Source organism: Zingiber officinale, chromosome 9B (assembly GCF_018446385.1).
Source record: "Zingiber officinale cultivar Zhangliang chromosome 9B, Zo_v1.1, whole genome shotgun sequence".
Classification (NCBI taxonomy): domain Eukaryota; kingdom Viridiplantae; phylum Streptophyta; class Magnoliopsida; order Zingiberales; family Zingiberaceae; genus Zingiber; species Zingiber officinale.
In genome coordinates, this window is record NC_056003.1 from 3,102,429 (window position 1) to 3,120,503 (window position 18,075).

At 39.3% G+C, this 18,075-nt stretch overlaps 3 protein-coding genes across 3 annotated transcripts; 1 reads left to right on the top strand and 2 right to left on the bottom strand.

Annotated features, from left to right (window-relative positions):
• Positions 1–4,947: 4,947 nt before the first annotated feature.
• LOC122024570 (probable folate-biopterin transporter 8, chloroplastic) lies at positions 4,948–7,278 on the top strand. The gene is made up of 2 exons (XM_042583225.1): positions 4,948–5,695; positions 5,986–7,278. Exons 1-2 carry the CDS (start codon positions 5,236–5,238, stop codon positions 7,044–7,046), a joined length of 1,521 nt encoding a protein of 506 aa, XP_042439159.1. The 5' UTR covers positions 4,948–5,235; the 3' UTR covers positions 7,047–7,278.
• An 840-nt stretch (positions 7,279–8,118) lies between these two features.
• On the bottom strand, positions 8,119–9,394 carry LOC122023413 (MYB-like transcription factor EOBII). The gene is made up of 3 exons (XM_042581505.1): positions 9,060–9,394; positions 8,849–8,978; positions 8,119–8,755 (listed from the first exon to the last, which is right to left on the bottom strand). Exons 1-3 carry the CDS (start codon positions 9,202–9,204, stop codon positions 8,335–8,337), a joined length of 696 nt encoding a protein of 231 aa, XP_042437439.1. The 5' UTR covers positions 9,205–9,394; the 3' UTR covers positions 8,119–8,334.
• Positions 9,395–11,746: 2,352 nt separating this feature from the next.
• On the bottom strand, positions 11,747–16,602 carry LOC122023411 (E3 ubiquitin-protein ligase WAV3-like). The gene is made up of 2 exons (XM_042581502.1): positions 15,925–16,602; positions 11,747–14,024 (listed from the first exon to the last, which is right to left on the bottom strand). Exons 1-2 carry the CDS (start codon positions 16,192–16,194, stop codon positions 12,114–12,116), a joined length of 2,181 nt encoding a protein of 726 aa, XP_042437436.1. The 5' UTR covers positions 16,195–16,602; the 3' UTR covers positions 11,747–12,113.
• Between the last annotated feature and the right edge of the window lie 1,473 nt (positions 16,603–18,075).

Sequence of the window (18,075 nt, forward strand, 5' to 3'; positions counted from 1 at the left end):
CCCCCCCCCCCCCCCCGCGTCGAACGATCACGATCCAACAATAATATCATCTATAAAGGATGGACATCAATATCTTCCTCATCTATAATCTCATCATCAATCAAGCATGCATTATCAACAATATTATCAGGAGCTACAACAAGAACATCAGCCAGGGTGGTTGAAACGCATCAATAGTCCTACAATATTCGAAATTTCATCAAATATATTATCATCATGCAAAATAGCAGAGGAGTCCTATAAAGATGCAAAATCATGGGCAAAATCATCATCAGCTTTACAATTCATCCCCTCTAGTATATGATTTAATTGTATCTCCAAATTAGACTTGATGCATCAGTTTGCTATAGGGATAAGAGAAATAAGATCCCTAGTTGCATCATGAGCTCTTCTAATTCTTGAAATGTGGTATTTCATTTGACTGGGAGCAAGAGTTTCTAAATCGTGAAATTCTCTCCAATATGTTGGCTCAACATGTTGACACTGATGTAGTCCATTTAGTTGTGAATCATCTTGAAATCTTGATGAATTTTGATATGCTCAAAAAGATTACTCAACACCTCGCGTGCTTTTATAATCAAAATATTGATTATCCATCCAATCTTGATTGTAGTGCTGAGATGGGTCAACGATATGTTGTTGTAGTTGTAAATACTCATGCTGCTTAGAAATTTGTTGGGATTAAAAGTTTCAAGTTTAATAATATGAACTAAATCATACATGTCTTGATATTGAGGTTGGAATAAACACTGATGTTCCATGGCAGATCTAGCAGCTTTTCGGAAGAGGTGACATATAGCAGCTAGATAGGATGAACTACCATAAACTTTGCAGATGTTCTTAGCTTGTTCTATTGAAGAGCTTGCAACTTTTTAGAAGAGGTGACATATAGTAGCTGGATGGGATGGATTACCACAAACTCTGCAAATGTTCTCAGTTTGCTCAGTTTGATGTTCTCGGTTTGCAAATGTTCTAGAGGAAAGGCAAGCAATCGAAGGGAGAAGTTGGTTTAAGGAAAATAATTCTAAGATTTCAATTTCATCATGATGCTAGTTGATGTTCTATGAGTTATTCATCTCCTTGTCTCTATGCATATACTCTTGTAGAGATTCTAACAAAAGTCGGTGTGAACCCGCAAAGTTCGTACAGGAGTGTTTACCCCCATTGAATTTCAATGCTATTAAATGAAGAGGTAACATAGAAAGTCCAGTTAAGAAATATACCCTTCTGTGACTAAGGACCCCCCCCCCACCCCCCCAATGCAATCTTAGTTACACATGTTATTTTCTAACATTAAATTGGAGAAAACTTATTAAACTCTAATTAGTTAATCTCTTATAGAGAATTGACCTCCTTTCAAGAGGATCGCGTTATAAAGTCTGCTCAGAGAGATGTTCTCTGTTACTAAGAATCTCACAGTCATATAATCTAGAGTTTCTCCTCTACAAGGCATCTAATCCTGTATATCCATTCAGTTAAACATCACATATATGCATTCAATTATGACACATAGTTAATCAAACAAGAACAAGGCATAAACATGTCATTGAATAAGGAAATAGGAAAATCCATAGTTCATACATTAACATCACATTATAATTACTCCTTAAATCCTAAAATCCAGAGTTCTACTCTATAGTAATGAAGAAATAATGAAAAGACATGAAGAATAGCATTCTACAACCCAAATCATAAAGAAAGGAGAAGAGAAAGTTTAGCAATGTGTTGCCGATGTCTCTGGGAGGATCTCCATGGTCCGATGGTGGATAGTTCGTTGACGACTCCTCGAATGGTGGCTCTAAGGTTTCCTCTAGAAAGGGAAAAGCCTCCCCCAAGGAAGGGGATGAAGCCCCTGATCCAAGATTTTTCAAGCAAGGGTTTGCTTGACCCTTTTATACCTTCTCAAACTTTTCAAATCTGCTCCATTTGTTGGTCTCGATAAAAATCAGTTTTTCACCTCTTAGACCAGGTTTTCTTGGGTTGGATCCTGAAGTAAACTTTTAAAGCTTGGAAGTATATGTTGGTGTGGTTAGCACTAACAGTCTAACTCAGGTTTTAATAAATAACAAAAGTAAGTTAAGTTAGGGTTGTTGTGATTTAACACTTTGACTGAGTGTGCAGGAGAAATCCAGCTAAGTTGACGGGCCAACCGGACCAGCTTCGGGCGCCTGGACCAACTTCGGGCGCCTGAATCCCTTCCGAGCGCCCGGAATGCAAAATTCTGTCTCGACGCAAACATAGAGCGCGCTGGTTGGCTGGGCCTACGTCACAGTCCAAGCGCTCGGAAGAGATTCGAGCGCCCCGGAGCACTCCTATAAAAGAAGCCTTCCATTAGAGCTTTGGATAACAACTTCTGCTACGACTACTCTGTTGCACACTGCTCCTGCAACACCGCGAGGCTTCTCCAACAATCTACGATTTAATCTTATGTTTCTGTTGTCGTTATTCTTTTAATAATTCTTGTGCTTATTTTTATAATCATTTTTGCGAGTTATTAGTTATTGCCCAACGAAAACACTCGATGAGTGCGGGCCTTAGAGTATGAGTCGACGAAGGCTCCGAACCAAGTAAAATTGGTTGTGTTAGCATTGTCTTTATTTTTCTTATTTCCGCTGCATACTCGAATCGATTTTTGAATTCTTAACGATCGCTATTCACCCCCCCCCATCTAGCGAACTCTATAATCCAACAGTATATACATTTTGATAGGTGGTTTGACCCCTGACTCTAACCGAACCGAAAGTTATGGTCATTAGAAATTTGATTTACAGTTTGAGTCAGATAGATCTGCCAAATTTACAGGGTTATGTCAAAATAGATTTTTTGAACTCTAGATCTAATTTCTCGGTTTGCACTCTGAACCAAAGTTATAGATCTTGAAATTAACTTTTTGATAGGTGGATCGACCCGTGGGTCCAACTGAGCTGAAAGTTATGACCATTTTACTTTTGGTCCGTAATGTAGAAAAATCCAAGATTCAATATGGTCGTGCCCCAAACATGAGTAGACCATGAAACACATGGGAAAGACTCTAGATTTGACACTATCGTGCTTTTAAGCATGATCTGGCAGTCTGGGAGGCTTTGGCTCAGTTTTAGCATCGTTTGAGACTTGATTTCGTTCGTAGATGAGGCATGGCCATGCCTGAAAGGCACAACCATGACATGAAAGCCACTAGATGGAAGGTATGGTCGTGCCTTTTGACACAGTCTGCTCGTGAAAACCTAGAGTAATAATGCACGACCATATCTTTGGGGCACGATTGTGCATGAAACCCACTGTAAGGAAGACACATCCGTGCATAGGGGCACGACTGCACTGTGGAAATTTGGATTATGCTCTGGAAATTGCACAATCGTATTTGGGAGGCACGATCATAACATGAGACTGCGAGGAGCGAGGCACTCATGGGAGCTACCGGACTGTGGAACATGCTGCACAGCTGATTTTGGCTGACGAAAACATGACCTTACCTTCGAGGCATGATCATATTTTGGCTTCCTTCTCTCTAAATTTAGTTTGATCCAATATCGAATAAACTCTGTTTATATTCTAAAATGTGTTTTGTCAATTAAAACAAATAAAGGGTCGAACTAAACTAATGAAATCATTATTTTTGGGTGAATATAAATAATGCTCCCAATACAATAAAATATGTGCTAAATAATATTTAAACATATATATAATCTCCTATCTTCTTTTTACACTAAAAGAGGGTGTTTGGCTAAACTTATTAAAAATAGTTTATAAGTTCGTACAGCTTATAAGTTGTTTTAGGAGCTTATAAGTTGTTAGGTATTATTTTAAAAATAAGTTGTTAAAGTGTTTGGGTGAACTTATTACAATCAACTTAAAGATATTGATGTGTTTGGTATTATAAGATCTTTTTATTAATAAAATTATCAAAAATGGTATAATACTATTAATATAGGATTTTGAGATTTTTATTAATAGAGAATTTTGGGCGAATTTCTACATCGGGGGAGAGAAAATTGGAAAGAGACTTTAGCGGAGAAGATGACACAGTGTCGGAAGAGAAGTCGGCGAAGATAAAAAAATATTAGGCTTATAAAAATTTATGGAGGATAAGATGAGAATTTATGAAATTATATAAGGATATTTTAGAGAAACAAAATATTAAAATAAGATCGTTTTTTAAAAAGTAGGGTCTTCCATACTTTTTTAAAAACAACTTATAAGTTCCAAAATAGCTTATTTTGGCAACTTATAAGCTGTTTGAAAAAAAATTTACCAAACAAATTTGAAGAACTTATAAGCTCCAAAACAGTTTATAAATTATTTTAGAGAGCTTATAAGCTCAGCCAAACACTCTCTAAATATATTCCTATTTCAATATTATTATAGTCACACAACACGTAACAACTACACTCTACGCCATACCTATTAAGATAATTTATTTTTTTATTTTAATTTTAAAAACTACTATACATAAAATATTTTTATATAAAAAAATTAAATTGGTCCATATTATTCAAAATTAATTAAAATCTCTCAAAAAAAATAAAACTTGCATAAAATTATTATAACAATCATTTAGTAATTATTACAGTATATTAGTGACTAATTTAAATTAATTGTAATCAAATTTAAGTAATTCTAATCTAATTAATATTTTTTTGCAAATATAAAAGTATTCTATTTATAATTTATAGTAACTATTCGATGGTTACTATAAGACACTACTTGAATTCTAATTTTCCTTTTTTAAAAAATATTCTTTTATGATTTTGGCAATTAAGGATGCCTTTTGATTTTTGTCAATTTTTTCATTGTTAAAATACTTCTAAATTCACTAAAGGCAAATTGTTATTAAATAGGCAAATTCTTTTTTTTTGCAAATATGAATAATGAATTGATTGATTTTGGCTTATTTTATTAAATTCCAAATAATATATACGCATCTCTAGTTCCAGATCCTTCGAATCCCACACCGCCGTCCCTGTCCAAAGTCAATCAATAGATTGACCGCGTGACGACAGCCATGGCACTGCTGGCCGCTGCGCATCGCCTTCCTCTGTAAGCCGTTCAATCCCTCTTCTTCTTCTCACGGGCGCTCGCAGTTTGCATTACACGCCAAACAACTCCATCTCGCTCTCTCGTACCGTCTTCAAAATCTCACCTTTCTCGACAACCATGGAGATGGAGCCAGCCATCGCCCCTTCTCTCAGCCAATTGAAAGATCTCCCAATCTGAATCATACCTCTCTTCCAGGCCATGATTTGCCTCGCCGCTCCCGTCCCCGGTACCCATGCTGCTTCCTTCAGTTTCCCCTCCCGTAGGGGTGGGAAACCCCTCCGCCATCTCCCTCCTCTCATCTGCAGCGTCAATCGAGGGGCAGAGACCGCTAAAATCGTGCACCACGGCGGGAGTTGGAGGCGCCACGGTGTTTGGGAGATCTCCCCGAGTCGCACCTGGAGGAGCGACCGCCGTGAGGAGGAGCAGCAGCAGGTGTGGGCTTTGTGCGGGTTCGGGTACTGGGTGCAGGGCTTCAGGTGCTTCCCGTGGCTGGCCCTCAATTTCCACCTGGTCCATGCCCTCCACCTGAGCCCGTCAACGCTGCAACTGGTGCAGCACACTGGGTGCCTCCCCATGGTGGCAAAGCCCCTCTTTGGGGTCATCTCCGATTCTGTTTATATCGGGGGTGCTCGTAGGCTGCCCTACATCGCCATTGGTGGTGAGTTCTTGATTTTTGCACTTCTTTATTTATTCTTCAAAAGTTCAAGCCCGAAACTTTTGTTAGATTTCTGATAATCCATTGACTATTACTCTAATCCAGAGAGCATATTAACCAGTTAAGTAAGATTCATACAATTTTCTTTTTTGTACATAATCTAAGAAGATTGGAAGACCACTTGAGCTGTTATCAATGAAAAAAAGGATTTACAACATGTGCTTTCTTCTATGTTTTTGCTTTGCTTGGTTAATTTTACCTGTGATTAAAAAAAGAATGCATCTTTCTTGCAGCATTTTTACAGCTTATGTCTTGGGGGACACTGGCATTTTTTGCTACAAACAGAAAAATATTTTCCTTGCAAATGGCTTGCATTTTATTGGGAAATCTCGGAGCATCAATTACAGAAGTTGTCAGTGATGCACTTGTCGCTGAGCTCGGTAGAACACGAAGAGAAGGCGAGCTCCAGTCTCATGCGTTCATTGCTCTAGCAGCAGGAGCACTCTTGGGGAACTTATCTGGTGGATTTATCATGCTAAAAATACAAGAACCGAATATGATGTTTTTCACTTTCTGTTTCCTACTTGCATTGCAACTGGCCCTCTCCTTGACAACAAGAGAGACGTCGCTTGATTCACGGTCAAGCTCAAAGTACCGAATTGTTCGCAGTTCAATTTCAGAGAACCTTAGCAGCAAGGTCTCTAATCTCATAGCGGCAATCAATGAAGAGAGGATCTTTTACCCCCTTTCATGGGCTGTAGCTTCTGTTGCCATTGTTCCCATTCTTTCAGGATCGATGTTTTGTTTTCAAACGCAGTTTCTGAAGCTCGATCCTTCGGTAATCGGATTATCCAAAGTGATCGGCCAGATGATGGTGCTGTGTGCAACTCTCTTCTACGATAGATGCTTGAAGAGAATCCCGATGAGGAAGCTTATGTTTGGCATGCAGATCCTCTATGCCTTCTCCCTCCTTACAGACTTCTTCTTGGTGAAACAAATCAACACCAAGCTGAGCATACCTAATGAAATTTACGTGCTCTGTTTTTCTTCACTGGCCGAAGCTTGTGCACAGTTCAAGATCCTGCCCTTTTCTGTTCTGTTCTCACAGCAATGCCCCTCTGGATGCGAGGCCTCGCTCTTTGCATTCTTCGCTTCAGCAATGTGCCTGTCCTCAATATTAAGCGGCGTTCTCGGTGTCGGACTAGCCTCCTTGATCGGAGTGTCGTCGGGCGATTACTCGCGCTTGCATTTGGGAATTCTCTTCCAGTTTATATCTGCATTTATTCCTTTGGCCTGGATATCTTGCCTACCAGCAATGGAGAACTTGGATGAGATGCAACTAGCTACACGGTGAGGAATTCTACAAAATGATGGCTTATCATGCTACAAGAGATGCATAAAAGTGAGATCGAGATCCACATTTTTGTTCATTGTAAAATGCTGAACGATATCTACTAGATTTCGTTAAACTGATGCTTTAGGAACACGAATCTACAGTTTTGAAGCAATCCGGCACTTGTGTTTTAATTATGCATTATGTAAATGGATGTACAGTTTTGGCTGGAAAGAATTCCAGTTGTTGATCAGGAGTCCTGTCTTGTGTTTCAATGAAAGTTTTCTCTTCATAATTTAGTAAGTAAAGATTTCAAGTATTGCTTCAGTAGAAGAATTCACATTCCAAGAACCTTCAATATGCTTTTAGATGAAGCTGAAAATTGTTAGCATTATTGTTAGTAAAGATTGTTATTATTGTTCTTGGAACCACCATCCTGAGTTCATTATCATTCTAGGAATATTCTTGACAGTAGTAGAATTGGTTGTGTTTAGGGACTGAGAGAAGTAGGCAAATTAATAGGAACCAAGAATTGGATCCGTACCAGGACAGGATCTCTCACCTCAGCCGCTCACTCAATTCAATCGGGATCCAGGCGCCTTACTATCCAACCGCAGCCATACACGTGTTGCTAACTGGATTTTTCAGAGAGGCAATCTTCTCTTTGTCTTCTGACAGCTGGCAGGCAAGTGGCCATGCTTCCTCTTTTTGTCTTTAGCACCCTTTTTGCCCTTTTTTTTTTTTTTTTTGTCTTTTAGCACACACATGTTTGTTTTAATTCTTTTCTGACTAAACAATTTCAAAACTTTGCATCACTTCTGACATTTAAATTTGGAAAATTTTCATTTAACTCCTCCAAAGTTATCTCTACTTTAAAACTTATTTTCCTTTCATAGAATAAAGCCATTTTCTTGCAAGAGATCCCAATTCCATTATCATTTAGGGTGAGCAAGAGAAGTAAGTTGAAGTAAGTTGGATGGGAAGGCAATGCTTTACTTGTTTAACCAAAAAAAAGTTCAAATTTAGAACGCAAAAAGCAATATTTTCATTCAGCAAAGCAACTCACAATTCTGTAGAAGACTATTTTGCTGAAGAATTGAAAAGAAAGATTATAGTGCAGAAAATATATCTCTAGCTATAATAAATAAAATACATCATCTTGCAGCATATTCAAAGACTTTTACTATAATCTATATATAATGTTTTATTTCTTAACATACCTCTCCATCCACCTTGAGTACTGCAATTACATAGTAATTTTTATGTATCTGCACTAGTAAGTAGCCTTCTTATGATTCATAATATAGTCTTAAAGGAAAGCAACGACTTGATCTTGCTGCACATCATCCAGATTCCACAAACTCCCCCATAATCCTCCATCGTATTCCTCCATCACCAACCCCGGCGATCCATACTCATCGCCGGCCTGAAGAGCTATGCCACCGTTGTCGGTGCTGCTGCCCCCGTCTTGAAGCATGCGCAGGTATGCAACCTCCTGCTCAATCTGCTGCCCCATGTCCTCTTTATCACCAAAATGACTATTGCAGTCCAAGTACCTAATTTGTTGTGATACATATTGTTGTTGTTGTTGCTGCTGCTGCTTCAGAAACTGAGTTCTAGCCCTTTCCATGTTCTTAGAGGGCACTTTGTTCTTCTTGTAGTGTGTCCTCCAGTAGTTCTTGATCTCGTTGTCGGTCCTTCCCGGTAGACTTCGAGCTATAATCGACCATCTATGATTACACATACATATTATAATCAGCAAGCTATATATATATATATACAAGAAGGCTTTTATGAAATTAGTTAACAAGATAGCTAGTCACCTATTTCCCCACGCAGCATGAAGCTCAAGGATGATGTCCTCCTCCTCTGGTGTTATATTTCCTCTCTTGAGGTCAGGCCTCAGGTAGTTCACCCAACGCAACCTGCAACTCTTTCCACTCCTCCTTAATCCTAAATACAGTATAAAAACATGATTAACTATCACATTAATATTGATCAGGAGGGCAACTGGTATGCTAATTAATTAATTACCTGTTAATTTGGAAATGGAGCTCCATCTTCCTTCACCATGGAGGTTGACATGATCAATGAGGAGCTTGTCTTCCATGGCAGTCCAGGGGCCCTTTCTCCAGCCTTCCTCTTCTCCCAAAGGTGAAGAACAGTGTTGCTCATCCATGTAATGTGCTATATATATTTTTTGTGGGTAGGGTCTTAAAACAAAGGACCCCCGGCCCTTCCTTGAAAGTTGCGATCAAGTATTAAGCAGCTAGCTAGTAGTGTCTCCTTGAGAGTGACACGACATTGGACGATGGAAGGGGGATCAAGAGGTTGCTTACATATTTATACGAGCAAAAATTATTAGAAGGGTGTTTATTCATCGATCCTTCTAAACAATTGTGTTATATTATATGTTCTTATCGATCAAAAGCCAAAAGGTGTACAGTTGCATGCCTAACTACAGGGGCATACCTAACTTCCCATGGATAGTGAGGTTGACGTAAAGTCAAATGAAGACAAAGCCAGTCCAAAGTATCACAAATTAACGCGTATAAGAGCAGATGCCTTGGTCAAATGATTGGCATCAAATTGCAGGCAAAAAGCACAAATTTTTGCTGATGAATGTTCATGATCACTCCATCCTCTTCCAGATGAAATTTATACTTCATTCTACCTTTTCCCATTGATAAAAGGAAATCAAAAAGGTTGCATCTTTGTGCTTTGTTTTAACATGAATTTTAAACCCAAATTGCCGAGAATTAAGTGGGAGACAAAGGGAGAAACAATAGCCAAATTGAGCTGTATATGCTTTAACCTAAAGAAGAATATTGCTTAATAATTATGGTATTCATGTGACATCCTTTTATACAGTAATATTATTTTAAAAGCCAATCATGAACATGTCATGGATAGTTCTACATGCATGATGATAATTAATATAATAAAATTTGGAACAAAAACATGTGATTTTTTTCTCTCATTGAAAGAAAAGAAATCAACATAGAGGCGACAAGACATTTAGAATGTTTTCTTGATCACTTCTCTCTCAAATGGAAGGTGAACTAATTATGTGCTAGTTTTTGTAGGTTAATTTTCGATTCTTAAGGATTAAGAGCGCGTCTAGATTAATCAGCCAAATTGATTTATTAAACAAATACTCATCACATCATAACCAAAGTGACTTCACCTTAATCATCAAACTAAAGGTCACTAGGGCTTTTGCAATCTTTATCGAGTTAATTAATTAATGGGCTTCACCTTTAAAACATGGAGCTGGCTAAATCTAGAAACCGCTTCTCCAAATAAAGCTACCTACCAAGCAAAGAATCCATTGCCATACATGCACATCCACTTACTTTTAAATTAAGGAAACAAAAGTCACAACTGTTTTAATTAGAACATTCTATATTTCTAACGTATATCATGGAAACATTTTTTTTTCATTAAGTGTATTGTACTAAAAGAGTACTAATCTATTTGGAATTATTTCACTATAATTCTTCTTTTTTTTTCCTCATCATTATATATATTGCTCTTGAAAATTTGTATTTTCCTTGGACAATAATTGAGGTCTTAGCATTTGAACCAGGACATTAAAAAAGAAGAGATGATGAAGACTCACAATAAAGAGGAAGAGCATGCTCACTCATTGATCATAGTGGTGGTTTGTGTCCTCTTGATGTGATCTATGTGGCCAATGGCTTGAGCCCATTTGCTTCATTGTGGTGCCTTTGTCCATGCTTTCGGATTGATTGTTTCCTAAGAAAATGATTATTTAATGGATGTTTGATGTGGGTTAATGGAGGAAAGATGCTATTGTTGGCAAGAATGCATCATCATTTAGGAATAAAAATAATTTAATGGGGTTCGTACAAATCTTTAGGCATGTGGAGTAGACCCTGACCCATTGTTGTGGCAACATGTGGCAAGGTTGTGAAAAGGAAAGAATGGGAGTGGGGCATTTGTTTGCTAGGATTCAAAGGGCATGATCACGCATGATCAGTTGAAGTAGTATATCAATAGTATATATGTACGTATAGAAATAAATACATGTGTAGAGACCCTGTGCTAAGTTATTACACAGTCAAAGTACCGGTAGTATTTTTAAATTTCAATGGGCACTAAGTGTTGTTGCCCAATTCAATCATGCATGGAGAATTGTGGGCCAGCGAAGAGAGTTTATGAGCTGTGGAACTTTGGATTAGCAATTGAGCTAACAAAATTAATGGATTGATGCTCTCCGTTAGCTGAAAATTGGAAGTACAGTAGCAATGAAAAGTGCAACATATGTGATATCCGAATTACCATTAGGGTTCACAAATTGCTGATTATTGATGATTTCAGATTGTGAAATGGATTTTGCACCTTGATAAGGAATATTTAAGCTTTAAAGTAGAATATATTGTGTTACCCTAATTTAGTCTGAGAAGTGTCAGTGCAGGCAAACACCTTAATAACTCAACATAAGTCTTTAGTGAGATCTATGTGGAGTGTGAAGTAATAACAAGCAATTGTTTGATAATCTGACAGTGTTTTTTGTCAGAAGATAATTAGGGTAACACGAGAACTGATATAGAGAAACCTTTCAACCTCCAACAGCAATATAAAACCATAACCTGCATCGATCAAGTATCCACAAAAATAAGCCTTGGGCAATGAAGGATTTAATAGTGAATATGACTAAAAGAATTGAAGGAAAAGTGAAATACTGTGCTTATGCGTGTTTGAGCACAGAGAAAAATGCAGGTATATGAAATTGAAGAGGAAAGAAAACCCACATATTTCCAACTACCACCAACTAGTCACCCCCTTTGAAGGGAAAATCTACTATCTACACCAGTACATAACAAAAATCAGATGAAAAGAGAGGAAAAAAGACAACCTAATATATTTTTTCGCCACCTCTCCCGTTTTTATTCACTTGCACCCTTGAAGCATTCCCCAATTTTTTTTCCCACTTGAATCTCCACCTTTCACTTTCTCCAGTATACCTGAACCCATCATGCATGACTTCAAATAGAAGAAAAGATATGAGCTATGTTCTACAAGTACATGTCTTGCAGAACATGGTTGTCAGTCTCACACGGATCACCTCAGTTGAGGTGGCCCAGAGAATGACCTTGAGGATTGAATACGACGGGTGGGAACCCTGGGGGAAGAGGAAAATATCTGTGAACGATGGAGCATGTCAACCATTGAAGGAGTCTGATAAGCGTGGAGGAGGCTAGCAGACTCCGTGGAGTCTCCACGTGCTGTTGCTCTCTGCCATGAATGTGAGCTCAGCCCTGATAGCAGATATGCACGGCCAGAGGATTCATATCTCTGCTGGCTAGCCATCCTCTCCTGCATCTCTCTTAGTTCTGCATCCAGAGCCAGGCAAAGTTGGTCACCGGACAGTCGAGCCAAGGAGTCAGCCAGTCTCCTCCTCTGCTCCTCGAGTATGTATACTGCTTCATCTAAAGCACCATGATCAGCAGCATCTCTGGCATCTTGCATTGCCTCAGCAGATTGGACACGAATTATCTGTCTGTCAACCTCCACAGATGGTGTGCATGATACGACAGTTTCTGGCCTTTCAATCCTTACTTCATCTTGCAGACTGACAGTTTCTTTGGAGATAGCATCTACATATGCACAACGCACCCTGAGCTGCCGAGTGTCTTGAGAAGGTGGTAGGTTAATATACACAAGAAAATCTCTCTCTTCGTCTGCATAGAGGTTGGCCACATTGATTGATCCAGATAGCATATTATCTTCTATCTTATTTGTATAGCTGCCAGATTTAATCGCGACAATTTGCACACCGGGTTGCACAGATTCCACCGTCAAATGCATCTCTTTCACAACCACACTTAGGAGCCCACCGATGCACTGAGCGAATGCATCTTGAATCACAATCTCAGACTCAATAAAAGAGAATGTTCCACCTGAAATCTCAGAGATGGAATGCATTGCAGAGGAATCATGGTCGGTGCCGAAACCAAAAGTATGGACAGGAATCTGGTGTGTTGTGTGGCCAAGAATCGACGATGGAATAAGTGACCTATAGTCTGGACGAGTTTGAAGATTTCTACCCAAATTGGAGGACATAGTGTATGTGTCCTGACCGTCAGATAGAAGGATAACACTGCATACTGGGTTCTGCTCCTTGCGTTCATCGATCACTTTGGCACCTTTTCTGAGGCCTTCTGCAATATTAGTACCCCCACTAGACACTAATGAATTTACAGCTAGCAGTGCTTGCTGCCGGCCGGATTCTGTCATCTTCCTGAGGGGGAAAAGCCTCCGTGCAGTTGATGAAAAGGCAATAACTGAAAGTCGATCAAGGGGACCAAGATTTTGGATTACAAAACTCATGGCACGCTTCAAAAGTGCTAGCTTCGTGCCGGCCATGCTGCCACTGGTGTCAAGTATAGTGACAAGATCTACAGGAGCACGAGAACTCCGTGACATTCCAGGAGCAATATTGAGGTTTCTACTAGGGCTTTGTTCACCGATAGCATTAGAGGACTTCAGACGTATCAAGACAATGAAGTTCTCCTGGGAGACTGATTTTGGAACGGCCGAGAATAATGGAACTGATTTGATTTCTACACGTCTAGCAGATTTTGGCTGCATAATTCCCCCTGTTACTGGCTGGAAGTTTAGAGGCTCATCGTCATTGAAAGTGCTCGGTTCAGAAGCATGGAAGAAAGGCAATGGACGGTGTTGCTGATTAGCTGAATTTGCTCGAGTAAGCATGCGTATAACTGTCATTTGGCCATCTTCCTGTGACCAATTGACTGGATTTACTCTGGCTCTACCATGAGGATGTTCAACAGTGAGGGGGGCTTGAAAGGGCAACTCTTTCCACTTAGCTCTGCAAACTGGACACACATAGTTGCCATATTTCACATTGAAGGCAATGCACTGGAAGTGAAATGTGTGAGAGCATTCGGCAGTGAAGAGAGCATGGCCTTGCCCAGCTTTCATGGTACCAAGACAAATGGTGCATGTCTTCTAAAATAAGGAGCAAAACGGTACAATGTCAGAAAACTACCAAAATGAAGTGTGATAGGAAGAATACGAACAGAAACAAATAGTAAAGGAAATCAGTTACAAACAAGTAATGCAATAAAACTAAACAAGTGAGAGACCGAAGAAATAAATTTGTTTCATTTTCACCATTAGAAGAATATCTCCATAAGGGAATCATCAAAATTTCCTGATTGTAGAACATGCCGAAGTTTTCAAAACAATACAAAGAAAATTTAAGATGGTAAAGCACCAACAAAAAGCATATATGCTGGCCAAAACATAGCAAAAAACTGAAAAAAAGAAGGAAATTATGCTGATAAGATATTGCACTAGAAAAGATTCTTTGCTTAAGTGTCGTGGTACTTTTTCAGTTTACGTATATTCTCTAAGTTAGGTAACTTGCAAGTAGCTGTACCAATATCACTATTTAACCAGATTTTAGAAAATATAAAATACAAAGATGAAACTGGAAAAAGAGACTGAAGGCAAGGTGGAATCTGGAAGCTTATGCATTCTCAGATGATAGGAATATTTACTTGGCTTAATGATCTAAATTATATATAATTTAAGTAATATGTTAACAATGCATGCATGATTTGGATCAGTACCCTATTTAACAACGCAGACCCTATAAAATGCATGCAAAAGAATGCCTTCAATGTCCCTACAAAGAAAATTCATTAACAGAAGTAGCTTATAGCTCTCTAAAAAGCCAAAGAAGTTATCAACGTCTATTTGTTCCTAATGTAATAACAATATGTTTTGATGTTTCATAGTTTTATCAAACAATTATAGAAATTTGTTTGGAAATGAAGTGAATAGAAGTGTTAAGTCACAAACACTAGATAAATGGATGAACATCAACTCAACTGGTCATTAGAAGTTACCAAGAATATATACTAGAACATCATATGACATGGATTAATTAGCAACATGCACAATCTGTGACTGTAGGACAAGGTGTTATCATAGATAGAAACTACCTAGATATCCACCAGAAACTTCAAAAGAAAAATGAAAGAAAGAAACCACATTTTTCATGTTGGACCAGATTCATAAAAGTTCGTCAAGGACTGATCATAATAATCTTTCACCCATCATCTAACCTGCTAATGATGTTCACGTTGTAATTCCCATACAGTCCAAATGATGGCGATTGAGCTACTTCACATTAGTCATTACAGCATTGGGAGTACAGCTCATAAGAAGGCACGCATTTACTAAAGTCCATCAAAGGCTATAGCCAGTTAAACAACAAAAATCTTAGCCACTTTAGCTACCCCATCATTTTCATCCATTATAATTCTTAAAAAAAAACCAAATGGAAATTATTTGGAACAAACTGTGCAAGCAAAATCAACAGCAGCAGTGTGCTTAAATTAAGAAAGCTTGAATGTTTTTTATTTATTCATTGGGTTTGAGGGGCCTCGTAAGTTTAGCCTTAGCCATACTTAGTCAACACTCAACAGTCTCTAATTTGAAAAGGGTAAGAAACAAAAGAAAACAAACCCTCACGCCTTCACATGAAGCCACTTTACCTACCGAGGATTGAAGAAGAAAATAAAAAAATCCTCGCCCTTTTTCCAATAAGTAAAATTGTATTGATCCTCAAGACCAAGGGGCCGCAAGACGTTATCGGGAAGAGCACAAGCGACAACAATATGTAAGAGGGAAAATGCGAGTTTGCTTATTTTGATGGAACAATAAACAAATAAAAGTCACATCGAAGGGGAGCATTTTATCTTCTCTAAATATATGCCTCTGTCATGACAAAGTTTCTTGAAATCGCAAGAACCTCAGCAAAAAGCGGATTACCAAATCGAAGAATAATCAATAACTAGCACAAAACAAATAAACAAATAGAAACCATAAAAGTACGCACCTTCGTCGATCTGCTTAAGGATCTACGAAGCCGGAGGCCACCAGAGGACGGATTCGGCGTTGTGGGCATCTGCGGCTGTAGTTCCTGCGTCGCCGTCGAGCCTCCTGGCGAAGAATCCGAAGGGAAAGCGGCGTCGGTCGAGTCCCTCCTGCCGCCGGTCGCAGCCTCGGCTGTACGAGGGCCGTCGTCGTCGATATCGGCGGTTTGCGGCATAGAGACGCAAAGATTGAGCCCGAAGGCTCTCTTCGCTCTACTCCACGAGTTCGCCATGGCTTCGTCCGCTGCAGAGAAGGGGCAAGGCAAAAATACAGTTACAAAACCGGACCAAGGCGACACCTTTCCTTCAGGTCGCGCGGCTTGCGAAACAGGATCCCCGAAATCGCCTCTGTTCTAACCCTTCGCCGCGGATTTCGGCAAGGATCAGACTGCTGCGGATGGACGAACCCTAGGAGGAGGAAAAAGAGGCGGATCGATTCTCCGCTCAGAAGAATTATAGAGGAGAGAGATGGGGATCGTGAAGCGGAGGATGAAGGAGGAAAGCAGGCGGATTGGTTCTCGTCAGAGGTGGGAGCCGTCACGAAGAATTATAGAGGAGAGAGGTGTGGCTCGCGGAGAGGACGAGGAGTTTTGACCTTTGCGACATTTCGTTTTGGGAAATGCAAAGAGAAGAACGATGACAGGGTGTCATTTCCCTACAAGCGATCTTACGTTCGGATAATCTTTCTGATTCCAGATTTGCCCGTGCCAAATGCATTTATTGACTGAAATGCCACTAAGGGACCAAGTCTCTCAGCACAGTTATCAAATCGGTCCTCCAATTTTTAAAATTCTCCAACCAACCTAAATCCTTCTAGGACATTTGCAATGCAAAATATTCCGTTTCATTCCATTTTCCATTAAAATAAGTCTCCATTCATAATACATATTGAAAATCAACTTAAATATATGAAAGATTCATAATTAATATTTAACCTACACATAAATTTCATACTTTTAAATGTAATCTAAGTGACTTAAAGATAAATTTATAATATAAATTAATTTCTCAAAGAAATCATAATAATTATAACCGCTGTGAGGGAAAATAAATTTAATGTAAACTTTTTTTCCTGTAAAAAAGATTAATACAGGGACTAAATAAGAAAAATTCATCCCACTGTCCGGGAGCGTAGGGGTATTTTTGTAATAAAAATTAAAAGGTTGCGGGGATTAATGGGATGCGTACTGAGTCGTCCAAGTCCGACAACTGCAACAAGCCATTAAAGAAAAAAAAAAGAAATCTTTTTTTTCAGAAAAAATAATAAAGAAAAAGAGGAAGACGACGACATTTCGCCTGTGACAAATTAAAGTTGGACAGTAGAAGCCAGAAAGAGAGCGAGTCAATATGCAGACTCTTTTGCCAAAACCCCCCTAAATTTTCATGATTGTCAACTTACCCCCGCATGCATGCTAGAGTAACGATAACCGCGGGAATTCCCAGTCCCTCCACATCCATCACCTTTGTGGGTGTCTGAAATCCCCTCTCAGCTTAACTTTGTTTGTCATTCTTGCTCTTCGGATCCATGTCTTGATCATCTAGATGAGTGCGTAAGAACTTTCTTCAGCTGGTCGAAACAGAAGTCATAAATGGCGACGCCATGGCGTGCGAAACTAATGGACCCGGCACTCGAACGCATGCATGCACGTGTGGACCAAATTAAACAAATCTCACGCTCTTTTCATCATATCACATGTATCCCTGCGACCATGCTGCTGCCATGTCCATCATCATCCATGAACACGTATATTCAAGCTCTAAGGATGAAGTTAATCGGATTGTTCTTGCATGCTCTGAACGACGTACGCCATGGTAGCTGAAATCTGATTCTGTGTATATATTCAAGCTCAGCAGTCACATCTCAATCAGGCACATGGCGGGCATGATGAGAGCTACACGATAGGAGTCCCTTTGCGAGTTAATTAAAGCAACTCTGCCTTAAAACTTTTGTGTTGACTTCATTGAGGGTTCTTTTGCACGGAGGCAAGGCAAGTGTGTTGAGCATATGTGCTCTCAAAAGGAGAAGGGGATCATGATCTGGTGCAGCACTGTTCCCTTGTGGAGGAGGAGGAGGAGGAGGAATGGAGAATAATGCTAGCTTTTTCCTCCACAAA